The 24,332-nt window shown below is 40.7% G+C and overlaps 1 protein-coding gene across 1 annotated transcript in view; it reads left to right on the top strand.

Annotated features, from left to right (window-relative positions):
• bcas3 (BCAS3 microtubule associated cell migration factor) overlaps nucleotides 1-24,332 on the top strand; it is a 700,663-nt gene that overhangs the window by 2,903 nt on the left and 673,428 nt on the right. Inside the window, 4 exon segments of the mRNA XM_034169027.1 lie at nucleotides 970-1,066; nucleotides 5,339-5,393; nucleotides 5,817-5,892; nucleotides 12,762-12,868. Of these exon segments, the coding sequence (XP_034024918.1) occupies nucleotides 996-1,066; nucleotides 5,339-5,393; nucleotides 5,817-5,892; nucleotides 12,762-12,868 (309 nt within the window). The 5' untranslated portion in view covers nucleotides 970-995.

Genomic DNA, 24,332 nt, shown 5'->3' with positions numbered 1-24,332 from the left:
ACATATGGCCGAAGGTCAGATGATACGACTACAAAGTCGATCACCGACCTCCGGCTCTATTCTCCAAAAGCATTCCAAAGGCCATCGGTTGGCGTGGCTTTCTGTTGTTTGCCTGAATGTTGCAGCCGGAGTGGCCAAGATCTTAAAAATGGCGTGAATAGGAGTTTATCTTGATTTCACGTTGGAATTGAATCTGTTTAGACCATTTTGAGGGTGCTAAGTTTAGTTTGCTGATTATTCAAGAAGCGTGTATCAATTATTATTATTTTTTTTAATGAGTATTGTGATACCACAAAAAATCAACAACTGCATGGGAGAAATGGTGACCTCTTGAAGAAGAATCATAAATGATTTCTAAACTATACAAATGGGAAACGGATAATATCAAGGACTGCAGTTTTTGTTTCAGAATAATTTGTTTCCTTGGTGGCCAAGTGGTTAGTGCGCTTGGTTTCATTGCGGAAGGTTCCTGGATCCTGCAGCATTTCTCCATGTAATGTGGAATTGTGTCAGGAACGGCTTCTGGTGTAAAAGTTGTGCCAAATCGATATGCAGATCCACCTTGGATCTCCTGTGACGACCCCGAGTGAAAACAAGGGAGCAGCCGAAGGGACTTATTTTATATAGTTAAAATGTGCAGCACAGATTGCTTTCACTTAAGTAAAATTTGAATGGTGATGTAGTTACCTATGGAATTGTGATAGGTGTATTGTGATATGTATGATAAAAATGACTTGGATTTATGGAGCACTTTTCAAGACACCCAAAGCGCTTTACAAGTTGCATAATTCATTCACTCGCACACACTGGTGATGGTCTAGCCACAGCTGCCCCGGCGCAAACTGACTGAAGCATGGTTGCCATTCTGCACGTCTGCGTGTGCACTTTAAAGAGATCGCTCTTTCTTTAAATGATGTCCGACAGTTCATTACAAAAACATTTTCTTGTCCTTTTTCTCTTACATTTTAGGAAAAATTTCAAAAGCAGGAGACGAAATGGCGTCTGACTCTCCACGGAGACCGAGCCGCTGCACTGGAGGTGTTTTAGTGCGAGCGCAAGCTGCTACGTAAGTACAGAAAATAAAAGTCACTTCATGACTTGCATGTTTGAAGAAGACAGTGTGTGAATTTTGTGTGCTGAACTTTTATTTGTATATTTTATTTTCAGAGAAACAAATGGTGACGAGGCAAAGTTAATGCTGTTGCTGCTTTAAACAGTGACCGCAGTCAAAATATGACCTTTATTGTGTTGCACCGTCACAAAGCCATGACGGTTACATCAAAGATTGTTGACTCGCCTCGTACTAGAATTCTTTTGACATTTCAAAAGCTGCTTCACCATCTCATGGGGTTGAAAGTGTGTGTGTGTGTGTGTGTGAGAGGAGAGAGAGAAAGAGAGATGGGAGAACTGTTTCCCAGTGCAGGCGAAGAGGATGAGAGTTCATAAATAACACACAAAATAATCTGGGTAAAGAAAAGCGGATTATAATGCATCTATTTGTTTAGGGATTGTTACTCTTTCCATTTTAGCATTTTTATTCTTGGATACTTTGGGAGTTTTTTTCTCCTCTTGAATGGTTTAAGATTTGTTTCTACAAATCACTAATAAACATTCAGACAAGAAGAGCAGCTGCAGAGTTCATACCTCTGCTGAGGCCACACAGTCCTGCTTTCTGGGTTGGGATTGTTCTGTCTTAAACAGAAGCGCCTGTCATAAATGGTCATTTTTATTGAAGATTATAGTAAAATATTTCCGTTGCACTTTCAGAAAATAAAAATCCGCATTTAATTACAAGTAAGTCGCCCATAAGGGTAAGGTAACAACTGTAACTTGATTGTCGTCTGTCAGCCCGTCTATTTTGGCCAAGGTTACGTCTCTGGATTTCAGGGCTTCCGATACATTTCCTACTTGAAACCCAAATTCAATAAAAGGTATTTATATGGTGGCCTCTGGAAAGTATTCACAGTGCTCACTTTTTCCACATTTTGGTTATGTTACAACCTTATTCCAAAATGGAGTAAATTAATTTTTCCTCAATATTCTACTCACAACACCCCATAATGAGAACATGAAAAAAAGGTTTGATTTTTTTGTTTTGAAATTTTTGCATATTTATTAAAAATAAAAACTAAGAAATCACATGTCCATACGTATTCTCACCCTTTGCTCAGTACTTTGTTGATGCACCTTTGGCAGCAATTACAGCCTCAAGTCTTCTTGAATATGATGCCACAAGCTTGGTCCACATATCTTTGGGCAGTTTGGTCCATTCCTCTTTGCAGCACCTCTCAAGCTCCATCAGGTTGGATGGGGGGCGTCGGTGCACAGCCATTTTCAGATCTCTCCAGAGATGTTCAATCAGATTCAGGTCTGAGCTCTGGCTGGGCCACTCAAGGACATCATAGAGTTGTCCTGAAGCCATCCTTTGATGTCATGGCTGTGTGCTTAGGGTCATTGTCCCTGCTGAAAGATGAATCATTGCCCCAGTTGAGGTCAAGAGCGCTCTGGAGCAGGTTTTCATCCAGGATGTCTCTGTACATTGCTGCATTCATATTTTCCTCCATCCTGACTAGTCTTCCAGTTCCTGCTGCTGAAAAACATCCCCACAGCATGATGCTGCCACCACCATGCTTCACTGTAGGCATGGGGCCTGGTTTCCTCCAAACATGATGCCAAAGATTTCAATTTTTCTCTCATCAGACCAGAGAATTTTGTTTCTCCTGGTCTGAGAGTCCTTCAGGTGTCTTTTGTCAAACTCCAGGTGGGCTGCCATGTACCTTTTACTAAGCAGTGGCTTCTGTCTGGTTGCTCTACCACACAGGCCTGATTGGTGGATTGCTGCAGAGATAGTTGTCTTTCTGGAAGGTTTCTACTCTCTCCACAGAGAAAGAGCTCTGACAGAGTGACCATCAGTATGTGAGGATGCTTTCCATGGTAGAGCAGTAAAAAGACATGAGCAATCTTTGTTTGATGTTGTTTTTTTATGAGGATTTTCAGGAAGTGGAGTCTTTGCTGTGCCTTCTTTACTGTGACTGTGTGTGGTGTTCCTGTCCCAGGTCAGTTTCTCTTCTTTATGGACTCCCAGGGAACAGAAGTCCCTGACCCTTTCCACACAGGTCCCCCCAGTGATAATGGGCTGAACGTCTGTTTTGTTTTGCCTGAAGTCTATGATTAGCTCCTTGGTTTTGGATGTGTTCAGGAGCAGGTTATTTTTCACACCACACCGTCAGCTGTTCCACCTCATCCTGGTAAGGGGACTCATCTCCTCCAGTGATACAGCCAAAAACTGTGGTGTCATCTGCATACTTAATGAAGGTGTTGCTGGTATGGATAGGGGTGCGGTCAGAGGTGTAGAGGGTGAAGAGCAGCGGGCTCAGCATGCAGCCTTGAGGGGAACCCTGAGTGTGAGAGCTGTGGATACGTGAGGGCCAACCCTGACTCTCTGTGAGCCATCTGACAGAAAATCCTTAATCCAAAGACTTGTGAAATGAGGTAGACCGAGGTTCAGCAGGTTACTCACGAGGCCGTGGGGGAGGATGGTGTTGAATGCTGAACTATAGGTCACGAAGAGAAGCCAGACATAGTTACCCTGTTGGTCCAGGTGGATCAGCGTGGTGTGGAGGGCAGCGGTCACGGCGTCCTCTGTGACTGTTGGCGTGGAAGAGAATTTGTTTGGGTCTGATGTGGGTTTATGAATCACATGATGGGGTTTCTACAGTGTTCCAGGCTGTCCATCTGGGAGGAGACCCCAGGGAAGACCCAGGACTAGGTGGGAGATTATATCTCCACACTGGCCTGGGAACACCTTGGGATCCCCCAGTCAGAGGTGGTTAATGTGGCCCGGGAAAGGGAAGTCTGGGGTCCCCTGCTGGAGTTGTTGCCCCCGCCACCCGTTCTGACGGTCCTATATTTGAGTAGTTCAACATTTGACATGTTGATGAAGTCTGACTGAGTTTAATCCACATGATTAAAATCATACGGCTGTCGGTTCAGCTGGAGGCTGATGTTGCTGTGTAAAAGTCAGAGGGCCCGAACTATCATTAGCATCGGGGAATGTTAATAGCGGTGAGCAAGACTCCAGTAAACTCCAGAGGTAAAACGGTCGGCATTTAACAGTCAATATCTCGGTCTAGGAACAGTGGCTGGCTGCCGTTGTGTGGATGTACAGACAGAACTTTCCTCCTTTCTTCTTACCGAAGTCACTGGTCCTGTTGAGGTGCCGCGTTAATTAGCATGCTAACTCCATAGCCTAGTCTGGGATGGATGAGTGTAGCCAAGTTTCCATAAAGAGGCATTGTGTGTAGAATTTTGAAGGGAAAAAAATGAATTATTGAATTGAATTTTATGAATTTATTTTGGCACACATGGATCCCAAGCAATTAACAAAACATACAAAGAAAGAAAAAGAGAAAATAGCCCAAGAGCGCACCCATGCAGCCAAAGGGGGTTAGGCAGAAGCAAAGCTTGTAGATGCCTACCTCATTAACCAGAGAATAAAAATTGTACATATGTATATAAAAAGTTATACATCCATCCAATTAAATCCAGTCTGAAAAGGGGGGGGGTGCAAAAAAAACCCATTTATTCCCACTCCCTGTTTCAACCACTCAATCACTGCAACTCCTAGGACACAATCCCAACGTTACCGAACAAACTACATTCACAGTTCGGCAACTCATAGAGCTCAAACTAATTTTTCTTCATCAGACACATATCTAGAGAACATCATTTCTTTTATATTGATATTTAAACTGAATAATATTTTGGACATCGTTTGAGGTCCTCTGTCAGTTTATTCCATATTTTAGGGCCACAAATGGAGACACAGAAACCTTTCCTGGTCATCTGAGCCCCTGCAATTTTAAGATAATACAAGCCCCTTAGATTATATATTCCATCTCTCTTCGTCTTAAAACATAATCATATCATGGAGTTTTAATATTTTAGATTTAATGAACAGTTTCATCATTTTTGAAATAAAGCTGTAACATAAGAAAATGTGTAAAAAGTGAAGCGCTGTGAATACTTTCTGGATGCACTGTAAATTACATAAATGCATGTTTTTTTGTGTTTTTTTTGGCACGCAGACCTTTGACCTCTAAGGATTAATGTATAAAATGTTGATTTTGAGAATTTTGCTGTTCTTGAATTTTAAGATACAAAGTGTCAGGAGGACATATGGAATTTTTCTTGACAATACAACTTACAGTTGTGAATAACTCCTGTAAAGCTTCTTGCTGTTGGACTTTAATAATGTTACATCAGCGTCTGATTTTGATCACCAGTGGAACTGTAGATGAAGACGGTTTTGGTGACTTTGTGTTATTTCCTGACTCAGGGAGCAGTCGTATATGGAGAGCGTGGTGACCTTCCTCCAAGACGTTGTCCCGCAGGTATTTTAATCTTCTGATGGCGCTGAATGGTTTCATCATTGTTCAGTGTTCCAGTTGAATGACTGATTAAAAAAAAAAGCACTCAGCTGTGTTAGTAATCGCTGCATTCATTTGTGGTGTTAGCTTGATGAAAAGTTAAATAAATATGACCTCCTGAACTGTGACTGACCTCTTAACATCGTTGATAATTGGCCATTATATTTCTCAACCAGCGAAACAGCAGCTTGAGATGGAACAGTGAACCTTGGGAACAATAACAATATATGAACTTTTATTTTGTAACACTGCGTATTTATCATCTCAGATGTTCAGATCTTAGTTTCAGTGACAGTATGCATGATGTTTTCCCATCTGCAGTTGACAGCCTTTCATAGAAGTGAAGCACTATGGGAAGTCTGGTGTAAATTATCTTTCATGTCGCAGGCGTACACTGGAGCTCCGCCCACAGACGAAAAGGAGAAAGTCGTTTGGGTCCGATTTGAGAAGGCAGACATCAACGGTACGTCTTTCTCTTCCAGAAAATTGATAATGTTACTTATTGCTTTATGGATGAATAAATGTATTTGTAAAGCAATTTATTAATGCATATTTTTATTGTGCAGTGAGTTATTAATAAATAAATGAACTGATGTATTATTTCTGTGATGCTTGTGTTCCTGTTCTTCTTTTCTTAAATACAGACGTAAACATTCTCAACTTGTTTTATCGGTAAATAATTTTTGTCTGAAGTGGAGTCCAGTGCATGATTAACAGTTCTGAACAATGACTGATGATGTCTTGTTGGTTAAATCCTGGAGTGCATTCTTTAAGACAAGACATTCTGAGAGAAAAAGTGGTCTTCCATTGCCGATTTCTGGCCCAGAGTGACGTCCCATTCCCAGAAATGAGGAAATCTGACCCGATTGTCCACAATAGCAGTCTCAAGTACACCATTATATTAGAGAGAACTTTATTAGTCCCTTGGGAAGACTCCCTCAGGGAAATTGAGGTTCCAGCAGCATTGCATAGCAGCACACAGGGTAAGAAGCACACAGAGTATCAAAGGTGACAGTTAAAAACAATTTACAAAATGTAAATACAAATGTAAATACCAGAAATACTGCCCACTACTGGCTAATACTGTTCCTCTCCTTCCTGTCCTCTGTCTTCCTGTTACTCCTCCTCCACCTGAGTGAGGAGTTGTACAGTCTGATGGCCTGAGGGACAAAGGAGTTTTCAGTCTGTTGGTCCTGCACTTGGGAAGGAGCAGTCTGTGGCTGAAGAGGCTCCTCTGGTTCCTGATGACGGTGTGCAGAGGCTGACTGGCATCGTCTGTAATGTCCAGCAGTTTGTCCAATGTTCTTTTCTCTGCCACCGTCACCAGAGTCCAGCTTCATGCCAACTACAGAGCCAGCCCACCTGATCAGTTTGTCCAGCCTGGATGTGTCCCTTCTGGGATGTGCTGCACCCCCCCCAGCACACCACATTGTAAAACAGGACACTGGCTACTACAGACTGGTAGGACATCCACAGGTGTTTCCTGCAGATGTTTTGAGGGGAGGTGTTGGTTTTGTGGTTAAAGCATTGGACTTGAGACCAGAGGTTCAAATCCCAGCCTGACCGGCAAATCACTAAGGGCCCTTGGGCAAGGTCCTTAATCCCCTAGTTGCTCAGTGTGTAGTGAGCGCACTGTATGGCAGCACCCTCACATTGGGTTGAATGTGAGGCATTATTGTAAAGCGTTTTGAGCATCTGATGCAGATGGAAAAGGGCTTAATAAAGATGTTATGTTTAGATGTTAGGACCACCAAGTACAGCCTGCTACAGCCCTTCTTGTACAGGTGCTTGGAGTGGGTTGCCCGAGGTACATGTGGGAATCCACAGCATCAGGTTAGCCCTAGTTACAAGTGATATTGAACACTGCCCCATGATACAGGAACTTCTGGGCAATGGGACTGTTTGCCATCTGTGTGAGAATGTTTGTGGACGTTATTCAACAAAGCAACAAGCTGTTAACATCTAAAAACTGTCTTTTGTTGAAGAGTGCAGCATGAAGAAGAGATTTAAAGAGGCCATTGAGTCTTTGAACACATTGTCCTGCATACACACACACACACTGACCCACCGCTGCCTGGCATCAGTGTAACTGAGCAGCTGAATCTACATTCCTGCAGAAATGTTTCATTTCAAGCAGCAGTATTGAAATCAATAGCAAAGCCATCTGTAAAATTAAAGTAAAAGATGCATATGACCTCGCATCTGCACAAATTCCATCCAGTTAACCACTTTTGTGGTTAACTGGATGGAATTCTACATGACTAATTCTACAGCTAGCCAGGCCCCTGTAGTCGGTGCGGACCAAGGTAGCTTAGCTGCCGTTAGTTACCCCCTGGCAGATCCCGAGCAGCCGGGAAAGCAGGCCGACTGGGTGACTGTGAGGAAGAAGCGTAGCCCTAAACAGAAGCCCCGTGTACACCGCCAACCCGTTCACATCTCTAACCGTTTTTCCCCACTCGACGACACACCCGCCGAGGATCAAACTCTGGTTATTGGCGACTCTGTTTTGAGAAATGTGAAGTTAGCGACACCAGCAACCATAGTCAATTGTCTTCCGGGGGCCAGAGCAGGCGACATTGAAGGAAATTTGAAACTGCTGGCTAAGGCTAAGCGTAAATTTGGTAAGATTGTAATTCACGTCGGCAGTAATGACACCCGGTTACGCCAATCGGAGGTCACTAAAATTAACATTAAATCAGTGTGTAACTTTGCAAAAACAATGTCGGACTCTGTAGTTTCTCTGGGCCCCTCCCCAATCGGACCGGGAGTGACATGTTTAGCCGCATGTTCTCCTTGAATTGCTGGCTGTCTGAGTGGTGTCCAAAAAATGAGGTGGGCTTCATAGATAATTGGCCAAGCTTCTGGGGAAAACCTGGTCTTGTTAGGAGAGACGGCATCCATCCCACTTTGGATGGAGCAGCTCTCATTTCTAGAAATCTGGCCAATTTTCTTAAATCCTCCAAACCGTGACTATCCAGGGTTGGGACCAGGAAGCAGAGTTGTAGTCTTACACACCTCTCTGCAGCTTCTCTCCCCCTGCCATCCCCTCATTACTCCATCCCCGTAGAGACGGTGCCTGCTCCCAGACTACCAATAACCAGCAAAAATCTATTTAAGCATAAAAATTCAAAAAGAAAAAATAATATAGCACCTTCAACTGCACCACAGACTAAAACAGTTAAATGTGGTCTATTAAACATTAGGTCTCTCTCTTCTAAGTCCCTGTTGGTAAATGATATAATAATTGATCAACATATTGATTTATTCTGCCTAACAGAAACCTGGTTACAGCAGGATGAATATGTTAGTTTAAATGAGTCAACACCCCCGAGTCACACTAACTGTCAGAATGCTCGTAGCACGGGCCGGGGCGGAGGATTAGCAGCAATCTTCCATTCCAGCTTATTAATTAATCAAAAACCCAGACAGAGCTTTAATTCATTTGAAAGCTTGTCTCTTAGTCTTGTCCATCCAAATTGGAAGTCCCAAAAACCAGTTTTATTTGTTATTATCTATCGTCCACCTGGTCGTTACTGTGAGTTTCTCTGTGAATTTTCAGACCTTTTGTCTGACTTAGTGCTTAGCTCAGATAAGATAATTATAGTGGGCGATTTTAACATCCACACAGATGCTGAGAATGACAGCCTCAACACTGCATTTAATCTATTATTAGACTCTATTGGCTTTGCTCAAAAAGTAAATGAGTCCACCCACCACTTTAATCATATCTTAGATCTTGTTCTGACTTATGGTATTGAAATAGAAGACTTAACAGTATTCCCTGAAAACTCCCTTCTGTCTGATCATTTCTTAATAACATTTACATTTACTCTGATGGACTACCCAGCAGTGGGGAATAAGTTTCATTACACTAGAAGTCTTTCAGAAAGCGCTGTAACTAGGTTTAAGGATATGATTCCTTCTTTATGTTCTCTAATGCCATATACCAACACAGTGCAGAGTAGCTACCTAAACTCTGTAAGTGAGATAGAGTATCTCGTCAATAGTTTTACATCCTCATTGAAGACAACTTTGGATGCTGTAGCTCCTCTGAAAAAGAGAGCTTTAAATCAGAAGTGTCTGACTCCATGGTATAACTCACAAACTCGTAGCTTAAAGCAGATAACCCGTAAGTTGGAGAGGAAATGGCGTCTCACTAATTTAGAAGATCTTCACTTAGCCTGGAAAAAGAGTCTGTTGCTCTATAAAAAGCCCTCCGTAAAGCTAGGACATCTTTCTACTCATCACTAATTGAAGAAAATAAGAACAACCCCAGGTTTCTTTTCAGCACTGTAGCCAGGCTGACAAAGAGTCAGAGCTCTGTTGAGCTGAGTATTCCATTAACTTTAACTAGTAATGACTTCATGACTTTCTTTGCTAACAAAATTTTAACTATTAGAGAAAAAATTACTCATAACCATCCCAAAGACGTATCGTTATCTTTGGCTGCTTTCAGTGATGCCGGTATTTGGTTAGACTCTTTCTCTCCGATTGTTCTGTCTGAGTTATTTTCATTAGTTACTTCCTCCAAACCATCAACATGTTTATTAGACCCCATTCCTACCAGGCTGCTCAAGGAAGCCCTACCATTATTTAATGCTTCGATCTTAAATATGATCAATCTATCTTTGTTAGTTGGCTATGTACCACAGGCTTTTAAGGTGGCAGTAATTAAACCATTACTTAAAAAGCCATCACTTGACCCAGCTATCTTAGCTAATTATAGGCCAATCTCCAACCTTCCTTTTCTCTCAAAAATTCTTGAAAGGGTAGTTGTAAAACAGCTAACTGATCATCTGCAGAGGAATGGTCTATTTGAAGAGTTTCAGTCAGGTTTTAGAATTCATCATAGTACAGAAACAGCATTAGTGAAGGTTACAAATGATCTTCTTATGGCCTCGGACAGTGGACTCATCTCTGTGCTTGTTCTGTTAGACCTCAGTGCTGCTTTTGATACTGTTGACCATAAAATTTTATTACAGAGATTAGAGCATGCCATAGGTATTAAAGGCACTGCGCTGCAGTGGTTTGAATCATATTTGTCTAATAGATTACAATTTGTTCATGTAAATGGGGAATCTTCTTCACAGACTAAAGTTAATTATGGAGTTCCACAAGGTTCTGTGCTAGGACCAATTTTATTCACTTTATACATGCTTCCCTTAGGCAGTATTATTAGACGGTATTGCTTAAATTTTCATTGTTACGCAGATGATACCCAGCTTTATCTATCCATGAAGCCAGAGGACACACACCAATTAGCTAAACTGCAGGATTGTCTTACAGACATAAAGACATGGATGACCTCTAATTTCCTGCTTTTAAACTCAGATAAAACTGAAGTTATTGTACTTGGCCCCACAAATCTTAGAAACATGGTGTCTAACCAGATCCTTACTCTGGATGGCATTACCCTGACCTCTAGTAATACTGTGAGAAATCTTGGAGTCATTTTTGATCAGGATATGTCATTCAAAGCGCATATTAAACAAATATGTAGGACTGCTTTTTTGCATTTACGCAATATCTCTAAAATCAGAAAGGTCTTGTCTCAGAGTGATGCTGAAAAACTAATTCATGCATTTATTTCCTCTAGGCTGGACTATTGTAATTCATTATTATCAGGTTGTCCTAAAAGTTCCCTAAAAAGCCTTCAGTTAATTCAAATGCTGCAGCTAGAGTACTGACGGGGACTAGAAGGAGAGAGCATATCTCACCCATATTGGCCTCTCTTCATTGGCTTCCTGTTAATTCTAGAATAGAATTTAAAATTCTTCTTCTTACTTATAAGGTTTTGAATAATCAGGTCCCATCTTATCTTAGGGACCTCGTAGTACCATATCACCCCAATAGAGCGCTTCGCTCTCAGACTGCAGGCTTACTTGTAGTTCCTAGGGTTTGTAAGAGTAGAATGGGAGGCAGAGCCTTCAGCTTTCAGGCTCCTCTCCTGTGGAACCAGCTCCCAATTCAGATCAGGGAGACAGATACCCTCTCTACTTTTAAGATTAGGCTTAAAACTTTCCTTTTTGCTAAAGCTTATAGTTAGGGCTGGATCAGGTGACCCTGAACCATCCCTTAGTTATGCTGCTATAGACTTAGACTGCTGGGGGTTTCCCATGATGCACTGTTTCTTTCTCTTTTTGCTCTGTATGCACCACTCTGCATTTAATCATTAGTGATCGATCTCTGCTCCCCTCCACAGCATGTCTTTTTCCTGGTTCTCTCCCTCAGCCCCAACCAGTCCCAGCAGAAGACTGCCCCTCCCTGAGCCTGGTTCTGCTGGAAGTTTCTTCCTGTTAAAAGGGAGTTTTTCCTTCCCACTGTAGCCAAGTGCTTGCTCACAGGGGGTCGTTTTGACCGTTGGGGTTTTACATAATTATTGTATGGCCTTGCCTTACAATATAAAGCGCCTTGGGGCAACTGTTTGTTGTGATTTGGCGCTATATAAAAAAATTGATTGATTGATTGATTTTGTGGCTCAACATTGATCCTGATCCCCCCCCCCCAAAAAAAAAAAAAAAAAAAATTGAACATGTTCAAAACACTCCCGATTGGCCACAGTGTTCTACAATTTGACTATTACCGCATATGACATATTTTTTATGCCCTTATTGATTACCTGGTTTTTGTTTTTTTCTATTTTGTACCAAAAAAGTAAAACAACCAGATGTCAAAAATCAGCAACAGGAAACGCTTAACATTTTGGACAAACCTTTTAAGAAGAATAATTGTTTTCCCAAATTGTTGTGTGCAGCCTGTGAACATGGAAGTAACCAGAGGGGGGCGCCCTGTGCTTAGACCTGTCTGATCCCTCCAATAATATAATACAAATAACGCTTCCATGATAAATTTCCCCTAATTTTTATAGAGGTCACTCATTATTAAAGCAGTATTAATAACTACATGAAGTCACTTATAACTGTGTCAGTACAAAAAAGATGTAAAATGTACTCAGATTACACTGCTGTTCAGATTAAGTAGATTTGAATGAAGGTTGTTATTGTCATTATTTACAGTGCAGAGTTCTTCACTGGGGGTCAAACTGTTGACCTCCATTCCAACAAAATAGTCCAAGAACTTTCCTGGCTTTTATACTTCAAACTGGTTTGGTTGTTTTGAGTATATGCTAACACGGTTTGTGAGTTTCAGTCACCGTCCTTCTGACTTCTCTTGCTTAGCTCTTTGTTCCTGACAGCCTCCTGCTGGCTGAGATTTTGGAAATGGACAGATATAAAAGTCTGGGTTTTTATTTTTCACCACACATACACAGAGAGAGTGTTTGTTTTTAATCATTTTAAGCCTGATGTGAATCTGGTTTGGTTTTTGTCGTAGACACCGCACGGAACCCAGAGTTTATGGAGATGCACAGCGGGACGACGGACCCGCCTCTCTGCCTCCTGATTGGCTACAGCGATGGAATGCAGATATGGAACATTTCTGTAAGTCACACTAAAGACAGTGTCTATGTCCGTTTCTGATTTGTGTTTTTTTTTTTTTTTTTTAAACATGGATCATCTGTGAGGATCTTCATTAGCCAAACATGCTGTCTTTTGGGTAATTTGTGCATTTTTATGTCCCGTCCACACTTTTGTCACGTCTTCAGAAGACAAAGTCCAGACTGACAATAACAGAGCAGCTTCCAGACCAAAGCAAACATTCAAGCAGATCTCATGAACAGTCTGTCAGCTGGAGGATAAAAGGTCCTGAATAAAAGCTCCAGTTTTTATTGTGAAGCTAAAAAGTTGTGCATTTTTGTCTGTTGTCAAGCTTTTATTTATTTGGTTATTTTTTGATCACAGTGGATATAAACTGTCTTGACCAGACCAGGATTGTGGACTGTGTGAAGTTTTGATTTGTTTCAGAAGAATGAATCTGTTGTTTGTTAAGAATGCCGCGCTAACGCTCGCGGACGTGTGTTTGGGGGAACCTTTGTTTCTCCTGTGCTGCCTCGGACATTTGTTGTCTTTAAAATTGACTTGTCAAAGTTTGGTTTCCTCAGGATTCATCAACACTTGCAGGGTTCAAAAGTTCAAACAGCTTAAATAAATTTACATACAGATCCGTGTGTCAGACGGTTGTGTTGATGTGACTGTCGCTCTTATTTTACTTATTAATAAATATTAATAATAATAATAAAGTTTTTCTTGTTCCTGTTTGGTCACAGTATTTAAATTTTTTTTTTAATTTATTTATTTATTTTTGTTCCAAGTAATAATTTGTTGGTTATTTTGAGTTTGCTGTTATTGGTTCAAATCAATCAAATCAGTTTTATTTTCTGCAGCGTCTCTCCGTTTTGTGAAGTCTTAAATGAGCTAAATGTTAAAGTTTTCTGGATATTTGCAGATACCCCTTTTTGTTGTTGTTTTTTAATCCTCGATCAAACAGAAATCGTTTTTGGGGAAATGGATACGGCTGTGGCATTTTTGTGGTTTTGTTTGACTGGAATTCAGACAGTTTGACAGTGAATGTGTTTGGGGGATGTGTGTGTAGGATACAGGTCTTCCCGACCTGATATCTGGGTGTTCACAGTCCACGATAAATTAACACGAACATGACTGAAGTGGAGACTCCATGGTGAGTTTTGTGTTGATCACCGTCTGCATTTGCTTTAGTGAAGTGGACGTCATCATAGATGCGTTTACCTCCCCTAGGGTGTTCTTGATCTGGTCATTATTCCACCATCAGCATTTTGTTTGCCCCCCCCCCCTTCTGTGTCAGAATGAACCACATGGTTGATCTGATCACACTTAATGTTTCCGGAATCTCTTTGTTGAGTTTCTTTTGGGTTTTCATCGTCATGATTATTTTATTTGCTGATTGGAGCAAATCTTTGATCCAGATCAGCTGAGCTCCCAAAACAGCATCTGCAGAAAACCAGCTGTTCAAGCAAAATGTCACATGATTTAAATCACATCATCATCATCATCAACCAGATTCACAGAGCTGAATAATTAAGTTGATGTAATTCTCTACTTGTTTATGGGATGAACTGTAATTTTAATAAATAAAAATGGGATGGGTGGATGTATTAAATACAGCTAAATTGGACTGCATTTATGTAGCGCTTTTCCATCTGTATCAGACGCTCAAAGCGCTTTACAATAATGCCTCACATTCACCCGGATGTGAGGCTGCTGCCATACAAGGTGCTCACTACAATGTCTAACCTTCCAGCTCAGGTATTTAACAGGACAAAAGTCCCTTCAGCTGCTCCCTTGTTTTCACTCCGAGGCGCCACAGCAGATCCACAGTGGACCTGCATGTTGATTTGGCACAAGTTTTACACCGGATTCCCTTCCTGACACAACCCTACATTACATGGAGAAGTGTGGCTGGGGTGGCGTGGGATTTGAACCAGGAACCTTCCACACTGAAACCGAGTGCAGTAACCACTTGGCCACCACCCCAGAGGTAATTTTTATAATTATGACCACATTACAAAAAAAGTCCACAGAATTCCACAGTTCTTTGCAGAAACACCCATAAAATTATTTTCATGAACAATAAAAACATTTGGACACACTCACACACACTCATCTTCAACCGCTTAGTCCAATTCAGGGTCGTGGGGGGCTGGAGCCTATCCTAGCAGTCACAGAGCGTGAGGCGGGTTCACCCTGGACAGGACGCCAGTCTGTCGCAGGGACACACATAGACAAACAAACACATTCACACCTGCACGCACACCTACAGACAATTTCTTTTTTTAATCCATGTGAAGCTTGTACTCCAGGGGTTTGTCCACTAGGTGTCACCGTTGTCTATTGTATTAACTATTCTCTGCCTTTAACCCAAATCAGAATATTAATAAAACTCTTAGATGTTGTTCAATTCGAGTTTTCTGGGGTGAAAACACTTCAGTCCTAATCATACATAATAATAACAATAATTTACAGTGATTTACAGGTTAAAAATAACCAAAGACAAACAACAGGATCAGTTGAAACACGTCAGGCTGATAATAATCAGAGATTAAGTGTTGACCTCACAGAGTCACGGGATGGCAATTAATACTTCTTTGTTTCTAAGGAGTCACTTCATTTTTTTTCTATGAGATGACAGAAATTTGTCACAAAAATGGCATTTTTCTCAAAACCCCTTCTGTTTTGATCTGATAATCATTGAGAATTCAAATATATGCAGTTTTGACAATTAGACGCTCTTATCAGCATTTTTGTTTAAGATTAGCGTAGTTTAACACTGCTTCGTTCAGCAACAGGAACCATCAGTCCGTTTTTCTGTCCTGCTCAGAACTATGCACGCAAACGGACTCATTTTAATTCAGAATTATCTTTTTGTTGGTGAATTGGAAAAAGAGCAACAATGTTGCAAAACATTTAATGCCATTAAATAAAACAAACCCCTGGATCTGCCTCCTCAACAGCCACCGAATTACATCCAAACCTCTCTTCATTTGTTTTTGACAGGTTCTGCTCACAAAAGCGGATAAAACACATTGAGTCAGTTTAAAGTCTTTTAACAGTTGTTTTTTTCAGCCTTTCAAAGCTATTTTGTAAAGAGGTTTTTTTAATTGGATGTAGTTTTATTGACATTTGAAACAGTCTGTCGGCCTCCTCGTGAAAAGTTTAAAAGCAGAAAACACAGTTTGCCTGAAATGGAACTATTTATTAAATGTTTAGCTGTTTCAGAAGCTGTCTGAATGATTTTAATTATTTACTGTTTGGCAGTCAGGTTTTTGTCAGTCAGCCAGATTCTCATTTCAGGCACAGATTCTATGCACATGAGCCACTAAAAGATCAATAAAATAAAAATAAATCCCATCAGCTTCTCAGTTTCATTATTACCTGAGGCCATCAAATATGGTCATAGACTAGTGCAAAGACTTTGTGTCTGTCTGTCTGTCTGTGCTCAGCATAAGTCCAGTCTTATTACTGCCAGAGTCTTCAAATTGACAGGGAACATTCTTGGGGCACAGACCTTGGACAAGTTCAAAGATGGCTAACCTTGACCTATTTTAGAGGTATTTTAAGCAGTTAAAAAGTCACATTTTCTTTGAATCTGTTCTGTTTTTGTTTTTTGTTTTGAGTATGTGTGTGTGGGCGGGGGGGGGGGGTGTGACTGTTTAGTTTGTGTCAATATGAGGTCTTTGTCATATATTATGTAAAAGCTAGCAAGAAATAAACACTTGTAAAACTGGAAATCCTGTTTTTGCAACCTGATAACACCTCGATTGATTTACAAGACATTTCATGGACGTCAGTGTGCACGCTAACTTCTGCTAACTCAAAGCTAACTTCCGCGCTTCCGTCAAAAGCTCATGTATGCACACACGCATGCCCTCCTGCAGGCGCCATTACAACATAATTGTTGTTTATGATTGATTGATAGAGCTGCTTTATTGAACATGTACAAATTGTATGCAAGACAATAGGATCTTAATAATTAATGTAAATAACAATAAATGCATAGTATAACGTATCAATCAATCAATCAATTTTTTTTATATAGCGCCAAATCACAACAAACAGTTGCCCCAAGGCGCTTTATATTGTAAGGCAAGGCCATACAATAATTATGTAAAACCCCAACGGTCAAAACGACCCCCTGTGAGCAAGCACTTGGCTACAGTGGGAAGGAAAAACTCCCTTTTAACAGGAAGAAACCTCCAGCAGAACCAGGCTCAGGGAGGGGCAGTCTTCTGCTGGGACTGGTTGGGGCTGAGGGAGAGAACCAGGAAAAAGACATGCTGTGGAGGGGAGCAGAGATCGATCACTAATGATTAAATGCAGAGTGGTGCATACAGAGCAAAAAGAGAAAGAAACAGTGCATCATGGGAACCCCCCAGCAGTCTGCATCTATAGCAGCATAACTAAGGGATGGTTCAGGGTCACCTGATCCAGCCCTAACTATAAGCTTTAGCAAAAAGGAAAGTTTTAAGCCTAATCTTAAAAGTAGAGAGGGTGTCTGTCTCCCTGATCTGAATTGGGAGCTGGTTCCACAGGAGAGGAGCCTGAAAGCTGAAGGCTCTGCCTCCCATTCTACTCTTACAAACCCTAGGAACTACAAGTAAGCCTGCAGTCTGAGAGCGAAGCGCTCTATTGGGGTGATATGGTACTACGAGGTCCCTAAGATAAGATGGGACCTGATTATTCAAAACCTTATAAGTAAGAAGAAGAATTTTAAATTCTATTCTAGAATTAACAGGAAGCCAATGAAGAGAGGCCAATATGGGTGAGATATGCTCTCTCCTTCTAGTCCCCGTCAGTACTCTAGCTGCAGCATTTTGAATTAACTGAAGGCTTTTTAGGGAACTTTTAGGACAACCTGATAATAATGAATTACAATAGTCCAGCCTAGAGGAAATAAATGCATGAATTAGTTTTTCAGCATCACTCTGAGACAAGACCTTTCTGATTTTAGAGATATTGCGTAAATGCAAAAAAGCAGTCCTACATATTTGTTTAATATGCGCTTTGAATGACATATCCTGATCAAAAATGACTCCAAGATTTCTCACAGTATTACTAGAGGTCAGGGTAATGCCATCCAGAGTAAGGATCTGGTTAGACACCATGTTTCTAAGATTTGTGGGGCCAAGTACAATAACTTCAGTTTTATCTGAGTTTAAAAGTAGGAAATTAGAGGTCATCCATGTCTTTATGTCTGTAAGACAATCCTGCAGTTTAGCTAATTGGTGTGTGTCCTCTGGCTTCATGGATAGATAAAGCTGGGTATCATCTGCGTAACAATGAAAATTTAAGCAATACCGTCTAATAATACTGCCAAAGGGAAGCATGTATAAAGTGAATAAAATTGGTCCTAGCACAGAACTTTGTGGAACTCCATAATTAACTTTAGTCTGTGAAGAAGATTCCCCATTTACATGAACAAATTGTAATCTATTAGACAAATATGTTTCAAACCACCGCAGCGCAGTGCCTTTAATACCTATGGCATGCTCTAATCTCTGTAATAAAATTTTATGGTCAACAGTATCAAAAGCAGCACTGAGGTCTAACAGAACAAGCACAGAGATGAGTCCACTGTCCGAGGCCATAAGAAGATCATTTGTAACCTTCACTAATGCTGTTTCTGTACTATGATGAATTCTAAAACCTGACTGAAACTCTTCAAATAGACCATTCCTCTGCAGATGATCAGTTAGCTGTTTTACAACTACCCTTTCAAGAATTTTTGAGAGAAAAGGAAGGTTGGAGATTGGCCTATAATTAGCTAAGATAGCTGGGTCAAGTGATGGCTTTTTAAGTAATGGTTTAATTACTGCCACCTTAAAAGCCTGTGGTACATAGCCAACTAATAAAGATAGATTGATCATATTTAAGATCGAAGCATTAAATAATGGTAGGGCTTCCTTGAGCAGCCTGGTAGGAATGGGGTCTAATAAACATGTTGATGGTTTGGATGAAGTAACTAATGAAAATTAACATAGTATAATGTATAGGGTGTCTTTGACAGCACAGGAAACCCATTCAGTATTATCACACATTTTCTGCATGACCATGTGGCCAAAGCATGTTTTCTCCCCAGTGCACAGTTTATAGTTCAGTCTTTCCTTTTTGATGTTTTAACCCTTTATCTTTTACACCACATGTTCAATGTCACCTCGTTGTCTGAAGTTTCCTAAGAAACTAATTATCTGTCTCCAGTTTTCCAGAAAACCACCTAGCAAATAATTCAAGTCTCCTTACCATTTGCTGGAGAGTTAGTTCACTCTGAGACTGAATTTTGTATTGAAAGAGATGTAAGTCAGCCCTTAGGATGCGTTGCAGAGATCTCCACGATTTTTGTCCCTCTGAATTAGGGTCAACTGCGGCATATTTCCTGGACTTTAATGTCTTGCAGAACAAACCTTAGGGTTCCTGAAAGGAGAAAAACACACCATTATTTCCCAGTAAAACCATTTCCTGGTATTCATATTTCAGAGTACTTTTGGGTACATTTATTGGAGACACCCTATATACTTGTATACAACCCCAATTCTAATTTGGGATGTTGTGTAAAATGTAAATAAAAACAGAATACAATGATTTACACATCCTCTTCAACCTATATTCAGTTGAATACACCACAAAGACAAGATATTTAATGTTCAAGATATTTAATGTTCAAACTGATAAACGTTATTGTTTTTGTGCAAATATTTGCTTATTTTGAAATGGATGCCTGCAACACGTTTCAAAAAAGCTGGGACAGTGGTATGTTTACCTTTTTGCACAATGTCCCAACTTCATTGGAATTGGGATTGTATGTATATACATACATACAGCCTAGCCTATGGCCACTTTGCACTGGGATAGCAATTAAATAACTGCAAATTATAAAGAAGACAATGCTCATACAGCTGAGGGTTTTTGTAGCACTTCATTATATTTTTTCCTTCCAGAAATTAAACTGATGATTAAAATTCTTGATGAACTGAGAAAATCACTTCAGCTGAAATATGAAGCTGCATATTTTACACATACTTGAAAAATTTTATTGGACCAAAAAGTTTTAATGTATCCCTATTTTTTTTCCCCCTACTCATCTTTTGTCTTCCAGGTGTAATGTGTTTGATGGCCACAAGGTGGAGACAATCATGTATGTGCAGCCACGTTGAAAGGGATGATTTGTGTTATTTCCTCTTCAAACATCACAGGCTTTGAATTATGTCAAACATAAATTAAAACACAGACAGCTCGTGCTGGTGCTTTAATCACAGCTTCCTTTTGGTTAATATTTATTTTTTCAGCCTCGAGTGTCGTAATGTTTTGTATTTTATTCTTTTCATTTCCTGACTGCAGCAGTCTGAAAACCTCAACTCTACCCGACAATCACGTCCTGAACATCCTATTTAGGAACTTAACTTTTTTTTTTAAAGCCAGTCTTGGAAAATCATTAGAAGATTTTGTCTGCTTGGAGACTTAACAAATTACCCACAATGCCGCAGTGGAGTATCGCCTTTCATGTCGAGCCTGTCACCAAAACATGCAAACTTCACATTCATCCTGTGAGAGCTAAACAGACCCAAGTCCTTAATCAGCCTCCTTATAAACATCCACGGGCTCTCGCTGTGTCCGTGTGGCACTGGCTAAATCCTGGCCTCTTTTTCCTTTTTTTTTTAAATGGTCTCACGGAGTCTCTTCCGCAGTTTGAGCTGCGCTCCACACCCAGTAAAAATAAAACCTAACTTTCACACGGGCCCTCATCCTTCCTCATTGTTTTCCTTTGACTTTTCAAACTTTACTGGACGTTTCTGGCCGGTGTTAGGATTTAAGTAAGCACTGAGGCCTCTGGCACTTGAGTGGCCGTGAAGTGTTTGTGACAGTTTCTAAGCCGACACCCTTCGTAATGGCCCAGCAAAGTGGGGAACATAGACTTGCACACTCTGGCGGCGTGGAGCTGAGCGGGCGCATGGTCGCTGACAGAGGTGTTTAGGTGATGTAGATTAGCGTCGCCTCAGACTGCGGAGGTGTCGTCGGCCGCGGCCTGATAAGAGGCAGACGCCTCCTGACTAATTGTCAGTGCAAAGACATGCTGAGATGAAGGTGTCTGAGGCGAAAGTCAACATCGCCGACACAAAAGAGACCAGCGATGTGCAAACCTGTTTTTAAAAAGCACAGTTAATAACAGTTCATCGGTCAAACACACACATACACACAACAGAGTGGAAAGAGGACCAGTTTGACCAGTAATCACCTTCTCAAATGCACACATCGCCTCATTTTCCAGGTTTTACGTTGCTGTGAAATTGGTGTATTTAGATTTTAAGCTGCCGGGCAGATAAAACATTCCAAGATGTCAGCATTGGCTGTGGAAAGCTGTGAAGTCCTAGAGTCATCCATAAATGATTAAAACTAAAAGTGCACTTGTTTGAGTTCTTACATCTGTCAAAATGCAAAATGCCTCCGTCTTTACAGACGCACGTTAAATATCCTCGATCCGTTTCCAGGTGCTGCAATTTCCGGACTCTAAAGTGCAGTTTGTTTTTTACTAGTTTGGGAATGTTCTGTGACTCATGCTCCAGTGCAACTTATGTACCGAAAAATCACATGGTCATTGTTGTTGTTAATAATAGCATCAGGTTTTCAGGAGTATTAGTCGCTATCAGCTCTTTAATTTGGGGTTTTTGTGCATTGTTGCAGTGAACATTTGTATTATTGCCATTTATTCTTTTATTATTGGAGTTCATTTTCTTTGGTGTTTTGATTCCTGTGAAGTCCAATATAAATGGCTATTATAATTACTATTATGAATAACAAAGGTGACTTTTAAGGTATAGATAAGTCATACAGGAGTATCAGACACAGAGCCACCAAAACTAGTGAAAAAACAAAACAACAAAAACACAACTTATACTCTGGAAAAGACTGGAAATGAAGGTAAGATCCTGAACTTGGACAAGTGATCAAGACATTTGTGTGCAGAAGGCAGCAGCTTGGAGAGCCATTCATAAGCTGAACGATACGAGGTCTATTAGAAAAGTATCGGACCTTTTTATTTTTTTCAAAAACCTGATGGATTTGAGTCACGTGTACTATCCGAGAAATTGTGGAAGAGGTGGACATCAGCACTTTTTCGGCACATTCCACTGTGACAGAAGATTTGGCCATGAAAAGAGTTGCAGCGAAATTCATCGGCATAAAGCTGATGGCGCAGCAAAAAGCGCCTCCGTGATGAAGCCTCAGAGGACATGTTGTGACATGCTCACCTCGTCCACAATTTCTTGGATATTCACACGACTGAAAAGCCACCGAAAGCCATCTGAATCTTCCAAATGGTGCAAGAGGTGGGCATGTCACAACATGTCCTGTCACGTGTGCTTCCATTCGGAAGATTCAGACGGCTTTCGGTGGCTTTTCAGTCGTGTGACTATCCGAGAAATTGTGGACGAGCTGGGCATGTCAGGGCATGTCCTGTGAGGCTTCATCACGGAGGCACTGTTGCTGCGCCATCAGCGTCATGCCGATGAATTTCGCTGCAACTCTTTTCATGGCAAAATCTTCTGTCACAGTGGAATGTGCCGAAAAAGTGCTGATGTCCACCTCTTCCGCAATTTCTCGGATAGTCACACGACGGTCCTGCATCACCACAGCGTTCACTTTGGAAATGATCTGGTCATTTCATCCTGTTGATGGCCACCCATAGTGTGGCTCGCTCTCCACCGTTGTGCGGACGTCTTTAAACCGGTTGTACCGCTCCTTAATCTGTGATGCCCAGAGGATCATCACCGAAAGCCGTCTGAATAATCCAAATGGTTTCCACCTGGCTGTCGCCCAGTTTCTGGCAAAATTTGATGCAGTAGCGCTGCTCCAGTCGTTGCCGCCATTTTCCTTGCAAAGAAAAAATGACGAGAGACTCCACCCATCCTCACACAAAGGCTGTTTGCCAGCAAATGACGCAATCGACAGGCGTGAAAAAATTCATGCATGCGCACGAAGGTTCAAGGTTGGCTCCTGCAAGCACATGTGATTCAAATCCATCAGGTTTTTGAAAAAAATAAAAAGGTTGGATACTTTTCTAACAGACCTCGTATGTGGAAGTCAGACATGACAGATCACTTGTTCGGTACCACAGAATCTGACTTTAAGCTTCAGAAGCCTGGACTCTGGCTTCTAAATTTCATCTGAATCAGAATAAACCTCAACATCTTGATAAGTTTATTTAATGAGTCTTTTTTATTGATAGCTGTGCTTCACAGTTCAACCAAACTTCTGTTGAAAACCCTGGTTTAATTAAAGAAAGAAACAAAAAACTCAGCAGCCTAACTTCCATTTTCAGTCTTGTGAGGTCAGATTTTTACCTCCACAGATGAAGTGATGATTTCATGGGCATTTGTTTATCCAAGTGTCTGTTAACAGGATAACGCAAAAAGTAATGAACAGATTTCAGTGACATTTGGTGAGCAGGTCGATAATGTTCTAGGAAATAAATGTTTCCATTTTGGAGGTGTTTCGCATTATATTCTGGAACTGAGATCTGGAAGAATCTTGCAATGTATTTATATAGCGCCAAATCACAACATCGCTGCCTCAAGGAGCTTCACAGGGCTAAGGTCTAATCTTACTCTGAACAAGAACATAATCAACAGTGGTCAGGAAAGACTACCTCAATCAGTCCAGACTCAGAGGGGTGACCCACAGCTTGGGCCATTCAAACAATAACAAAGTTACAAGGTTGACACATGGCAACATTTAACTCAAGGGTTTGTGAGAGGATGTTGATGAAATTTGATGAGCTGATGCATATTGTCCTAGAAAATCAAAGGTTTTATTTAGAATCTGATTCAGAAGTTTTGGATCCAGGAGATGTTTTAAGCAGTATGCTCTGTCATCTGACTGAACCTTCTACTTGTGTTTGTTATTTTGCACCTAAATGCTTATGATGACCCCCGGCATGTGGCGTGTGCATTTTTATTTGTTGACATCGTTGGAGTTGACCGATAGTCTACTAGTCCAGTCATATTGAGACTTGAACCACCACTAACTGCAAAAAAAAAAAAAAAAAAAAAAAAGTTTCATGTGGGATTCTCCTCTGATATAGCCCAGGAATAACATATTAAAAATAGAAAACAATAGAAGAAGTGGAAGGGCCCAAAACTTTCTAATTTATCTTAATTATGTATGTACATCAAAGAAACCAGTCAAACAACTGGAAATCTTATATCTGTCATCAAAAGAAGGACTGAAATGTTATACAAATTCATGTTAGAAATACTAGAAAGTGAAATTGGGTGCCCTTTTGGATAAGTAGCTAATTATGTAATCATACTTAAGCTAATTATCACCATTATAGAAAAGAACACCTATTTTACCATAACGCTTAGAACTTTGAACAAATACGAGATAAATGTCAAATTCAGGAGGTATTCAAATAACACATGTAAGAATCCTAAAGAAGTTGTAATTGTGCAGGTATGGCTTAAACAAAAAGTATGTCTTG

Source organism: Thalassophryne amazonica, chromosome 4, assembly GCF_902500255.1.
Source record: "Thalassophryne amazonica chromosome 4, fThaAma1.1, whole genome shotgun sequence".
NCBI classification, from domain to species: domain Eukaryota; kingdom Metazoa; phylum Chordata; class Actinopteri; order Batrachoidiformes; family Batrachoididae; genus Thalassophryne; species Thalassophryne amazonica.
This window is presented reverse-complemented; position numbering and strand designations above follow the sequence as displayed.